This window comes from Galeopterus variegatus, unplaced genomic scaffold (genome assembly GCF_000696425.1).
Source record: "Galeopterus variegatus unplaced genomic scaffold, G_variegatus-3.0.2 Scaffold657, whole genome shotgun sequence".
NCBI lineage: Eukaryota > Metazoa > Chordata > Mammalia > Dermoptera > Cynocephalidae > Galeopterus > Galeopterus variegatus.
The window spans coordinates 410,961-423,925 of NW_007726768.1; the positions used below are offsets into that span (position 1 = coordinate 410,961).

General features: G+C 49.9%; 1 protein-coding gene across 1 annotated transcript; it reads right to left on the reverse strand.

Annotated features, from left to right (window-relative positions):
• Positions 1-2,724: 2,724 nt before the first annotated feature.
• GRAMD2 (GRAM domain containing 2) lies at positions 2,725-12,492 on the reverse strand. Its single transcript, XM_008571052.1, has 13 exons — positions 12,468-12,492; positions 10,124-10,196; positions 9,933-10,025; positions 8,915-8,972; positions 8,480-8,555; positions 7,703-7,806; positions 6,929-7,027; positions 6,567-6,638; positions 5,455-5,517; positions 4,372-4,516; positions 4,031-4,130; positions 3,003-3,107; positions 2,725-2,738 (listed from the first exon to the last, which is right to left on the reverse strand). Exons 1-13 carry the CDS (start codon positions 12,490-12,492, stop codon positions 2,735-2,737), a joined length of 1,017 nt encoding a protein of 338 aa, XP_008569274.1. The 3' UTR covers positions 2,725-2,734.
• Positions 12,493-12,965: the final 473 nt, after the last annotated feature.

The following is a 12,965-nucleotide window of genomic DNA, read 5'->3' on the forward strand; positions in this document are numbered from 1 at the left end:
CACTGCTATATCTCCAGTGCCTAGCAGAGTACCTGGCGGGTAGTCTGGAATCAATAATATTTACTGAATGAATGAATCACTACTAGATGGGGGCATGGTAGGGAGAAAGAAAAAAAGTGATATGACTCAAATTGGAATAACGTCTTTACCTAAGCTCTAAGTCATAGAAAAGGTCACAAGAGTTTTCTGGCTTTGAATTCTGTATATTAACTTCTAAATCAGAAGCACAGTACTATTTGAACCAGGGACATTGCTTGGGGATTACCCAGGAGAAATGGGGAAGCATTCCCAGTTTTCATTCAACAGAGGCAGAAGGTTGTGGTGGTTTGCTGTGGCCATCCTCACTCTTGCCCACACACCTGAGGTATAAGTCAGCTCAGCTAAAGTCTTTTGAGATTTGCAGAGTACTTAGGACTCTGAGAATGAATTGAGCTCAATCAGTCTCCTTGGTGCTGAGTATGTCAATAAGAGTGCCTTTAGTGAGTAGTCAAAGGATAAAAATGAATTTTCCATACCACAGGACATTAGAAAAATCAGATTTTTTATTTTAAAAATTTTCAAAGGCTACTGTCATAGTGGAACAACCCAAGGGGGGTTGAACCAAACTGTCAGGGAATTAGAGGAGCATCAGCCAATGCAAGCAGATTTGTATAAATACACATAATTTATAAACGAGAACAACAGAACACAGAGTGACCCTGGAGGGCCAGGCTGGGGGACAAAAGGGAGAAACGGGGCCCTCCAGAGGGACAGGCACACCCATACCACTCAAAGCCCCGGCCCCAACTGCACCTCCCAAGGCTCCTGCCCTACAGCAGGCCTCTTGCCATTTCTGAGCCTGAGGTGTGGCTGGAGACCAGGTTCACCAGCACCTTAGCACATGCATTCGTGACTTGGCATGTCTCATCTGGCTCAACATAGCAAGGTTCAGAGAATGGATTTGTTCTCCGTACCTTTCGGTAAGGCAAAGGGAAGGGAAGTGCTGGGGCAAGAAAGATTATTTCCCTGAAAATATGATAGAAAAGAATGATGAAGGGGGCTGGTTCCAAAAAGAAGGATGGGCATTCATCCAGTGTGGTACCCTGAGGAGAATGGAACAGTGAGTTTCACCTGAAATGTACAGATTTGGCACCAGCAACACATGAGGCCAGACTCTAAGCTTAATCCTAGAAACTGGAATGGGGAGAAGATGAGGAGACCTCCAGTCTAAGCTCAGAGAGTTGTCAGTACCCCCAATCCTCATTTGGGTTTGTCATGAACAGGACAGACAATCACAGCTCTGTAATAAATAACTTCTACCTGATTTCTTCCCCCGATTAACCTCTTGGTGTCTGAAGAGGGAACAGTAGCTATTTTTGACACCACACATCCCATCACCAGTAACTCCCTAATACCTCTGGCCTCATCACAAAGGCCCTTCCAGAACCTCCAAAGGCACCATCTTAGCAGATGAGAGTCCCACCGAAATCAGGCCAGAGTTCTGGGGCACAGAGAAGCTTTTTAGAATAGAGAATGCCCTGATAGTGAAGGAGGAGTCTCCAAGGCAAAACCACCACTGTGTCCACCCTTGTCATCTCCTACCTCTCTTGTCCCCAAAGGTATCAGACCCCTTTGGCCTGATGCCTGCACTACACCAGGTCCACCTTGGATACTTCCACCTTATTCATGGAGTATAGATCCCATGGAGTGGCAACCCTCTTCCAAGGCCTGCAACACACTGACTTCAGGTGACATGAGTGAGCTCTGCCCTGTGGTGGCCAACACCATCATGCCTGGCTGCCCAGCCAAGCCTCCCTAACATGTTGCTGTTGGCCATGCCTGAGAGCCTGGCAGTCAGGCAGAGAGTACACAGCAAGACCTGAAATCAAAGCCTCTACCCTTCCCATCTCCTACTTCCAGGACCTGGGACACCTTGGAAATGTTTGAGCACACCAGCGGAAGACTCAGTACCAGGTCTGTGACCAAAGTGAGCAAAGGCCCTGCTTTACCTATCTCACCAGAAAGTGACAGCTGAGGACATAGAATTCTGGGACCTCTGTTCTCCTTCACAGTCCCTGCCACCATTCCCTACTACAGGCATTTTCTTCCCAGGTTCAGCCAGTCTCATCATGAGGAGCCAGCAAAGATCCTCAGCCCCGAGCATGAAAATTCATCTTTCTGGAATCCTGGCCATGAGCCCTCCTCTCCACATTCACAGACCCTCAGCAGGCCGCTGCCCTGGGCCTGATAGGTGCCTAGTTCCCTGCAAAGAAGCCCTGTGGGCTCCAAAACAGGGACTCTCAGATGCCAAAGTGAAAGCACAGGATGTTGGGAGGTTTGTGTTCTGTTCTCACTCCACTATAGGAGTGAGCTCTGTGACAGAGCCACATTCCAGGCATAAAAGCAAGGCCTTTGTCCCTTGAGGTGGCCCCCAGTGCTCTACCTGCGTGCCAGAACTGTTTCCAAGGAGCAAGTTAAATGTTTCTCTTATTTAAGTGGTTGCTGAAGCTTAGTGTACAGAATTCCTCAGCTCGTTCCAAAAAATCTGGCTTTTTGTTTGAGTCCAAAAATTGTAGGAGCCAGTTACTTTGTAAACAGGTACTCAGATCACTCATGGAGGGAGGAAGAAGGAAGGATCTGGAATATATTCCTTCAGACTCAGTCTCAGCATAGCAGCAGCATAAACCAAGGAGATCATTGGTGGAGATTTAGCATTCTTCTTGGAAAATGAGTGGGGACAAAGGCCAAGTGGCTGTTACCTGCACAGAGGAAAGATGCCCAGATCAGAGAAAGAGCCTAGAAGGCAGAAAAACACGGGCCAGTGAAGTCTTTCTCCCCCCAGGAGAGTGGACCAGGGTGGGATCTGTGTACCCTGCACACACTGCGCAACTTTGATTAGGGTCATCAAGCCAGTTCAGAACACGGCCAAGTCCAGCCAGGGTAACAGGCAGCCTGGCCTTAGGTTTTTGGTGCCTGTCATCAACCCTCAATCCTAAAGGCATTAGGAAGAGAAAAGGCCTCACCTGTGCCCAGGAACTGGGCCATCCCAATTCAAGGAGCATAACTGCTGTTCCAGCTGGGAGATGCGGAATGCCAGATAGGATGATGACATGACCAAGAAGCAGATGCTGGAGAAAGAGGAGCAAAGAGTTGAATCTTTCTTCTAGAAAAAAAGGCATTTTGGGAGGCTCGCCAGAAATAGGAGTGGGGACTATGCTACTCCTGCAATTGGAGGCATTAAAGAACCCTTTGCCCTGCAGCCATGTTCAGGCCTGAGCATCTTTCTTCCCAGAGGCCATATGGGGGTCCTGAGACTCATCCCCATGGACGGTATCCTTGTAAACCAGCAGTAATTGTGGGCCCTTCAGCTGAGCCCTGGAGAGAGCTCCAGCCAGACAGCCAGAGCCGTCGTCCTACCTTTCCTCTAACCAGTCACCTTGATCTTTACTGCACCTCCTCTGGGAGGCCATTAAGATTAGCCCCTAAGGTGGTAGACCCATTCCCCCAGCAGGTGTTGGGGTTGATAGTCAAAACCCAGCCAGCAGAGCCAGAGGAAGCTAATGATATTAAGTGAGGGAAAGCCAGCACTGGGCTATTCATGTAACTTCCCACCATGCTCACTACTCTACTGGTCCTCAGAGATACAGACAAGTCAGGGGTTCCAGAAACTGCCCTACTCGTGGTCAGCAAGGAGGCCATGCTTTTCCCCTAGTCAGTATTTCTCCCAACTGTCTGATGGCCCTCCCAGTTTTGTCATCCCTCTCCCTCCCCAATCCTCTGCAGCAACCTTTTCTCAACAGTTTCATATCCTGCCCCTCCCCACTGCACAGCCTTAACCCTAAATTACAGGGTTTCAAGAATAAAAACTGTAGATCCTTTCTCTTGCTACAGAAGGGCATGCCTTGTGGCCTTGAGATGACACCCAAGAGCTTGAAGTTGACTGAGAACCTTCCCCTGCCTCTAGATAGTGTCCTCCCCCCATTCTAAGGCCCCGTTCCAAACACCTACACATCCACGTGAGTCTGCTCCCCTCCCCAATATAGTCACCTACAGCACAAAGACGACCTTGAGGAGGCGGTAATCCCAGAGCCTCAGCTCCCCATTGCTGCTGGGCTCCTCCTCGAGCTTGTCTTCCTCACAGACAGCATTCTCTGCAATGGGAAAGCAGTTAGCCATCATCTTAGGACAAGCAGGACTCCGGCCCAGCACGTGGCATGCCCACCTCCCCTCATTCTCTGAAGCATCTTGGGCTCTTGACTTTTCCATATGGATTCAGAGAAAGAAAGAGCTCTCAGAAGCCCTGCTAATGTGACGAACCCTCTTCACAGAACTAGGAAGAGAGAAATTCTGGCTTTTACAAGCACTTGCCTTGGATAAGCCCCCTGAACTCACCAGACCCTGAAGACTTCGTGGAGGGGAAGAAGCTATCTGTGGAGTCCATGGAAGCATGAGGGATATGAGGGATGTTGTCTGGGAGGGACAGGGAACTGGAGGCAGGGCACACTTTTCTCCATTTCATCTCAGGGATGAGGACTTCCTGCAGAAAAGACACGAGAAGCTGTCTCACCATGGCCCTTGGGATATTACTTGCCCTAAAGAGCCTACTCCAAGTTTATCAAAGCTTTCTCCAGATAGTACCAATACAGATGACTAGCCAGGGATGGAAGCAGGTATGGGGGGTAGGGGGGACAGTTGCCATAGCAGTCATGTGTCTCCCCTGTCTGTTCCCTTGCTGTGACCAGCCACTCTGTCAGGAAACAATGATTTTGAAGACTGCTAGTGTAGAACCACAGTGGAATCTTAGATGTGACCCAACCCAGATACATGCTCAGATCTGAGTCCAAGAAAACTCAGTACAACATGTCTTAGATGAGATAAGTTATGGCTCCCAAAAATGAGAACATCACCTTCTATCCCCTGCATGGTATTATACACATCGCATGCTTGGATAAATGCTTAATAGTTACTGAAGGAGGCTTCAAATACCCTGGAGCCATTTCCACCCCATCCCTGCCCTAGAAACTCAACTCTGCCTACCCAGGGCCCCAGCTGCCAGAGGAATCTGCTGGGACCTTGGCAAATCTAAAATAAACCTGTCTGGGTTCTGCAGTGATAGTCTTTGGGGTTCTTCCCCAGAGACATCTCTATCCCCTTGAAGGCCCTCCTGACTCAGCCAGAGGAAAGAGGATGGATCACTGTCCCTGGGTCTGTATAGGTGTGGGACCGAGCCTGGCCAGGGTTCTAAGGGTCAGACATCTGTTTTGCTCAGAAAGTCAGCAAATCTGCCAAGGACCTTGTGGCTCTGCATGGTATAGAGTGCAGCAAGTCTAGGGGAGCCCCTAGGAGAACATATCCACTGGCTCTTGAATCTGGTGCCCCAGTTCTGCATTGTGAGCCCCTCCTAGGAGACCCTGAAGCCTCAGAGCCACAGGCACCCTCAGACCAGCAGCCTCTGCCCCCAGCCTCAGCTCTCACCAGAGACTCGCACTGGGGTTCCTCTGGAATTTCTCTTACACTCAGACTCTTCTTGCTGGAAGGCTGAGGAAGAAAGGGAACAGGGGTCACTTGTCCATCTGGAACAGACAAGGTCAGGCATGGGGAGGCATTAGCACTCTCCAAGATAGTTTTACCTTCAAATAAGCCACTTTGTGTCAGGTGAAGCCCAGTTCCCAGAGTTTGCAGAGGACCTCCTACTTAATGGAGGAGCAGAGGGGCAAATCCCAGGCAATGTACTCTCCCATGCTGCTGCCCCCTCCCCCCTTTTCTTCACCTAGTCCAGAGAGAGTTGTAGGACACACTGGGAAACAGCCATATGCTCCTGTCTTTCTGTACATTAAGGAAGCACAAGTGAGGGTGTACATATACTCATACAGATGGTCCCGACTTAGGATGGTTCAACTTACCATTTTTCAACTTTACAATGGTGCAAATGCAGTATGCATCCAGTAGAACATCAATAAATTACATGAGATAGTCAACACTTCATTATAAAATAGACTTTGTGTTAGAAGATTTTGCCCAACTATAGGCTAATGTAAATGTTCTGAGCACGTTTAGGGTAAGCTATGATGTTTGGTAGGTTCAATATACCTGTTATTGAATGCATTTTCTTTTTTTTTTTTTTTAAATATGACCAGTAAGGGGATCTTAACCCTTGACTTGGTGTTATCAGCACCACGCTCTCCCAAGTGAGCTAACCGGTCATCCCTATATAGGGATCCGAACCCTTGGCCCTGGTGTTGTCAGCATCACACTCTCCCAAGTAAGCCACAGGCCAGCCCTTAAATGCATTTTCGACTTCCAATGTTTTCAACTTATGATGGGTTTATGAGGATGTAACCCCATCATAAGTCGAGGACCATCTGTACATGGGGACACACAAAGGTCCACTGGCCTCAAAGAGACATGCTCACAAGAACAGACACACAGTCCAAGTACTGCCTGTGGTACACTGAGCCTGAGCCTCTCCCTGTCCCCATTCCCTGTGCTGGAGAGACAGGCTGACCTCCCCCAACATCTTTCTCTCAAGACCTGAATACAGGCCTGAGTAGCCTCCCTAGCCCAACTCCTGCCCCTCAGCTCCATACCTGTAGGTGGGTGCACACCCTCCTCAGCGTGTCATATACACTGTCCCGAGAGAGCAATGACACAAAGACGTACTGGGACATGGAAAGAAAACAGAAAGGAGTGGGGTGAGATGAGACCTCTTGCTGCCCTCAGGCCCCCTCCATGGACTGGGGACAGGCCCACAGGGATATCAGGCTATGAGAGCCAACAAGATCCCTGCCTAAGAACCTCTCTTCCAGCTTGCTACATAGCCTGAAATATCCACTAGAGACCTGCAGGGTAGAGAGAAGTAAAGGCCCAGGAGTGTGCCAGAGTCAGGTTGTGGGCTCCTAGGACTGGGATGGGAGACTGACAGGGAGCACTGGCCCAGAGACTCACTGACCTTCTGGCTGGTGTTGGTGGTGATGGCCAGTCCATTGGGAAGGAGCCGCGCCATCTTGTGTTTTTTGATCGTTTGCACAGATACCACAGGAATGACTACCTGAGAGGGAGAAACATACTTCTCTAAGGACTCACCCCCAAGGATACAGTCCCTTTGCTCCCTAAATAGGGCCCCAGCCACAGCTGGCAGTGAGCAAAGCATGGATATCACGGAGAAACCTGAGCCCATTTGGGGAACTATCTGACCCACCTTTTCTTCCATTTCCCCCTTCCAGTTATCCCCACCACTCTACCCCGACCTTGGCAGTACATGCCACTTTGGGCTCTCACCTAGGTGTGATCGCTGTTATCTGAGAGGCCAAGAATGATTGCTGTAGTGAATCCCATACTCTAGTAATGGAGTTCCTTAAGCTACCTTTTGGCCTACTTTCTGCAATTATGGCTTCCCCTAAATGCAACATCCCACTCTGATTCCGAAGGCATTTCAGGGATAGCCAGAGGCAGAATAATTTGGCTGTGAACTGTTCAGGCCAGCTCAGTCCAAATGTGTGGTCTAGATTGGAGCCCCGCATGGAAAGGGCAGGACTGCTTCCCTGGACATCAGATGCAATGCCTCAAGGCTGCTCAGCCAGCCAGTGAGAGGTTTCACCAAGGGCTCAGCATGCAGAGGGACAGGTACGACTGGAGGCATGCCCATAGGGCAGGAGATTGTCTCTTCCCTGGGCTGGGGCTGGGGCCTCACTGGGCCATGGCAACCTTTACCACTCATTACTACCTTGATATCTTTGCCAAAGAGGCTGGCATGGAAGCAGAGCCAGTTGGGGGAGATGTAGAGTCGGCCATGGAGAAGGAGGTCCCTCTGGAGGGCACAGGAGCACACTGAGAAGTCACAGGAAAGAAGACTGCCATAAGCAAGGTCAGCCAGGGAAGCCTCAGGGCCTGGGACCTCATACTCACGAGTCCCGTGTCCAACTGCAGGACCTGTCTTCCTTAGATTTCCCCTTTCACTTCCCCATCCTGGGTGCCAAACAGTCCATTCCCCCAGAACTCTAAGAGTCCTTCTCCTGAGAATCCTGATTGCTCCCACTGCACCCCACCAGGCTGCTAGATGTTTCCCTCTTAATCCATCCATGCCCCACAGGGTCTGGACAGGTTCCTGCCTTGGTCTCCAAGTCTGGATCCCCCCCCACCCCATCCCACCCACCGCCTTGTCCTGCTCTGCTCTACACTGCCCTGCTTTGGAAAGAGGGCCTTGATTGTGCAAATGCCCCCACATGCTCAGTGAGAGGTCTGAGCAGGGAAGAATAGTCACTGATAACAGGAGAACAGAAATAAGATTTGGAAACCCTAACATTTCCTCAAGGAAACCTTCATTTAACTTTATATCCCAAACCAGCCCAGTCTTCTCACGCTTTTGGAGAAAAAAGGACCAACCACATCCTAAGGATAACCAGTTCCCATATATACCTAAACTGTGCCTTGGAGGCTACAGAGTAGAGGACCTGGGCCCTAGCCACTGTGCATGCTTGTCCAACACCAGGAGACAGCTCACCTTTGAGAAGCACCTCCTCCAGGGGAATGTCCTTAAACAGCTTGTGGTATTGCTGGTTGTATTTACTCAGTAGCATCTGCAAACACATGGACTGTGTCTAAGAAGCCCTGGGAGATCAGACTATTAAGGAGGCCCTGCTCCAGCCACCAGGAAATAATGCCACAGGGGTCCCTCCCGGGGACTCAGCCTGAAGCAGCCAGTGGGTGTGGAGGACTGAGTTCCAAGCATAGCTTGTCCCCTGGTGACGCTTTGTCCCGACAGGCAGCCTGTGACTGGAGGAGGACATACCACTCCCACCCAAGAAGGGGCATCCACTCAGGTCTCCTAGCTTCCTGGTGACAGGCCTGGTAACCCAGGAGCCAAAAGTCACCAAATTCAGGCAGCCCAGGGCCCCTGTCTTGGTGAGCAGTGAGAAGTCAGCCTCCACACACTTACCCCTTCTCGACTGCACTTCTTTATCTCTCCGCCCTTCAAGCCTTCTGGCCAGTGCAGACTGCAAAGGAGACATTCCATTCCAGGGACAAGGAACCCTTGAGTCCTGCCCATGCATCCTCAGTGCCAATTCTGCCCTGGCTTTGAGCCAGAAGCTTGGGGCAGAGATTGGAGACTAGGGCCCTTCTCTAGGGGACACAGCAAAATGATAAATACAGCAAGCACATAGCTCATCTCTGGGGAAGGACATCCTGGATGCAGGGAGGGGTCGTTGAGAGCCCTCCTTTTCAGACAGGTGTGAGAAGTGCCCCCCAGGAGGTGTGCTCAGCCTGAGCCTAAAGTCTCCCAAAGATGCTGAGGAGCTGCCCCAACCCCAAGGTGTCAAAGACCCTCTCCCATGTCTCTGACCAAGGGGTAAGCAAGGAGCAGGCAGCGCAGGGATCAGGACTGGTTAGGGGAGTGGGTGAGATAGAGGTGTCAGACTCACGGCTCTGGAGCCTGACCATGGGCCATGATCCCAACAGGACTGCCCTCCTTGCAGCCTCTTCCCGAGGAGCAGGCAGCGCAGGGATCAGGACTGGTTAGGGGAGTGGGTGAGATAGAGGTGTCAGACTCACAGCTCTGGAGCCTGACCATGGGCCATGATCCCAACAGGACTGCCCTCCTTGCAGCCTCTTCCCGGTGGTCTGGAGCTCAGCACAGACTCACCTGACCTGACTGAGGCTACCAAGTGGGGAAGAGGGGGAGGTGCTGAAATGCAAACTTTTGCCCTGGCTAGGTTGGCCCAAGGACAGGTGGGCAGGGAGGAGGCTGGTAACCTGAGAGGCCTGGACTCTGCTAGGTCCCAGTGCACTGGGACAGCCCTGAGGGGTGGGAGGAAGAAGCCCAGGGCAGCCTGTGCCTGACTTAACAGATCTGCTAGGGAGCCCTGACAGCCTTAAGTTCCCCTATCTAAAGGTCACCTCCTGAGGGCTTCCCACCCCTCAATATGTTTTTCTTCTGACTGGAAAGGGGGTTTCACCTGTAGTCTGGGAGCTCCTGAACTTTGTCTAGTTTCTCTGTGCAGAACACAGGACTCTTCAGAGAAGCTGTCTTTCCATGCATTTGTTGGTTGCTAGGGAGAAACAGGCCCACATCAGGAAGGAGGGTTTTATGGGAACATCTTTCCTCACCAGCCCTACCATGCCCAGGGCAGCTGCCTCTATCTCCCACCCAAGACTGGTCCTGATATTCAGGGTGAGAATGAAGATGTCACAGTTCGGAAGCAGCAGCTCAGGCAGAGGTTCTGAGGCAGCAGACAGAGTGGGTTGTCTCAGAGGCTTTTCTGGAAGCCTGAAGTTCAGTCTATGCCTGAACCAGAAAATCAATCTGTCTACCACATCCTGAGCACCAGGCAGAGTTAGGCCTCCAGCACCACCCTTGAGGAGGCACATCAGGAGGAAGGACTCTGAGATTTGCTCACGGCTGAAAGCAAAAGTTTCTTAGGAGCCCGGGCAGCATTATCTGGGAAAGGACACTGAGCACAGGCAACCTTATCAAAGCTGGGGAGCTGGTATGGCTGAAAACGGAGGTAGAGGTAGACTCCAGTCAGCCAAGAGTCCACTGGGAGTGTGGCCAGGAGGGGAGGGACTGCCATACGAAGAAGTGGACACAGTCACCAAGACAGGAGCCAAGCCATCTCAAAAATCTCCCAGAGAGGGCCTGAGAGAGCGGCAGGTGTGGCTCTCCAATGGCCTTTGAGTCCCCGCCTCCACCAAACAGCTCCAAAGAATAGCCTGAGCAGTGAAATTAGTCCTGACTTCTCACAGGCTAACTAGGGAAGAGAGGGTAGCCAAGAAGCAGAGCCAAAACAGGGCAGTGCAGTGGTCCCTCAGCAGACAAGGAGCTGGAACCTGGAGCCTGCAGTTCCCAGTGCTCAGTCACGCTCTGCTAAGAAAATATTTATGCATAAATGTATAATTTATGTAAATGGATTATATGGCATATAATTTATATATGCTACTTTTGTTGCTTAACATGATTTCATGAGAAATTCCACATGTCACTGTCCATTCCTGGGATAGAATCTCAGAAGTGAAATTATGGGTAAAGAATGAACATTTTTCAGGCTCTTTGGAGCTACTTTCAAAATACTTTCCAGATGCTATACCAATTAACCCAGTCATCAGCACCATGTGAGGGTACCTATTGCCCTACATCCAAGCCCTACTCTAGATACTAGCTTTTTCTCACCTTTGTGAATTTGATAGCTAAAAATATGTTGTTTTCATTTGTATTTCTGCTTACTGTTAGGTTGAATTCCCCCCCCCCCAAATATATATTAACCATTGGAATTTCATCTGTGAATTTGTATAAGAATTTTTCTTCATTTGTATAAATTTTTATTGAGAATATCAATCCTTAGTTTATCACCCTTGCAAATATTTTCCCAAGTTTGTCATTTGCCTTTTAATTTTGTCTGTAATATTTTTGCTGTACTTGGGTTTACTCTGGCACTGGAGCTTGTGATTCCATTTCTCAGGGCTGCAAGAGCTCAGAGGATGCATAGATCCCTGTGGACTGAAATAGTCACAGAAGGGTTCCTACAGAAAAGAAAGCTGAGCCTGATAAACTGGGTAGGATTATAATCTTGCATAGATTGCATAATCTTGCATGGATAATCATGCCTTTGTATGGCTTCTAAACTGAATGCATCCTTAGGTACAAACATGACTTTCTCAGAGAAAGAAGCCGTTCCTTAGCCCTCCCCCAGCCTAGGTGAGGAGCCCTTGCTTCAGGTACTCACAGCACCTAATCGGAAGTCTCCCCATCAGATTTGTCCCACTGTGTCTGGGTGCTGTGACTGTGCACCTCCAGGGCATCAGGAGGTCAGGGACTCTGCCTGGTCCATCCCCTGAGCCCGGTGCTGAGCATGCAGCAGGTGCTCATAATGGCTTTGAGGAAAGGACATTGCTGACCAAGTGAAGACAGTGTGAACGAGCTAAAGAACGGAGGTTGGAGGAGATGATCATGAGAACAACAGAAGAATGCTGCGCACATTTCCTACCACATCTCCATGAAGAAAGTCACAGTCATGAACTGGAGTCACATGAGAACAAATGACTTTTAACTAAATATCTGTAAACTAGAAGCAACTCCTTTACAGGATGGTTACAAGCCATTCCTTTATGTTCGACCATTAAAGCCAGTCCCTCCGGGCTCTCTGATAGTGCTGTTGGCCCAGAGACCCTGCCTGTGGCTGAAATGAGTAAACCTGTACTGCTTTTAAAATTATCTTCAATTCGAGCTTTCTGCTAATTAGTCTTGTCTTCTCCCCTGTAGTGTGTTTGTTTAGATGAACAAAAATAAAGAAATGGGAGCGATACATGAAAAAGTCCAGCGCAGACTGGTCATAGAGCATTCACCAGCACAACCAATCAGGGAGGAGGGCACCTAATGACCAACTGGGCCCTGAACAAGAGGACCAAGAAGGAGGCTTCAAGAGCATGGAGCTCAACCTAGTTTCCCCACCCTACTGTACTGGCAGCCTCTGTCCACTCCCACACATAGACCTTACCTCGAGCTAGTTGCTCCTGCCCCATGGGTTGTGAATCATACCTCCAACCCAGACATCCTACCCCATCCCCACATCCAGAATGTGGACTTAGCACCAAGGGTCCTGAAATCCAAATCTATTTTTTCAATCAAAGCCACAAAAATATAATTTCTGTCATGAGGAAGATGAAGTAGGCTGGTGGCAGTATTTTTTGACATTAAAAGGGATACAAAAGACTAGAAACTCCTCAGATGAGGCCCTTTCCCCCTGCTGAGCCTTGGCTGAAGGCAAGAAAGCCTATCCAGAGGGCACAGTAGCTGTCTGCCTGCTCTGAAGCCCCACTGGCTTGAGGTAAACCTCAGGCACTGGCTCGCTCCTTCATTCCTTCCACAAGTACTTACTGAGCATATCACACCATGAGCCTGGTATAGGGCCTGCCCAGCAGGTAGGGTGTGCAGCCAGCACAGGGAGTTGTCAGGAAAGGGAAGACACAGAGAAGGTAGAAGAAGGAATGAGGCA

What these genes read in the sequence shown, in the direction of transcription:
- GRAMD2 (XM_008571052.1), bottom strand. Translation starts at nt 12,492, where the DNA reads ATGGGGCAGGAGCAACTAGCTCGAG. An exon ending in GGGTGTGCACCCACCTACAG is followed by an intron (nt 5,518 to 6,566) that starts GTATGGAGCTGA and finishes TTTCTTCCTCAG; the next exon opens with CCTTCCAGCAAGAAGAGTCT. An exon ending in CTCAAGGTCGTCTTTGTGCT is followed by an intron (nt 3,108 to 4,030) that starts GTAGGTGACTAT and finishes CTCTTTCTCCAG; the next exon opens with CATCTGCTTCTTGGTCATGT.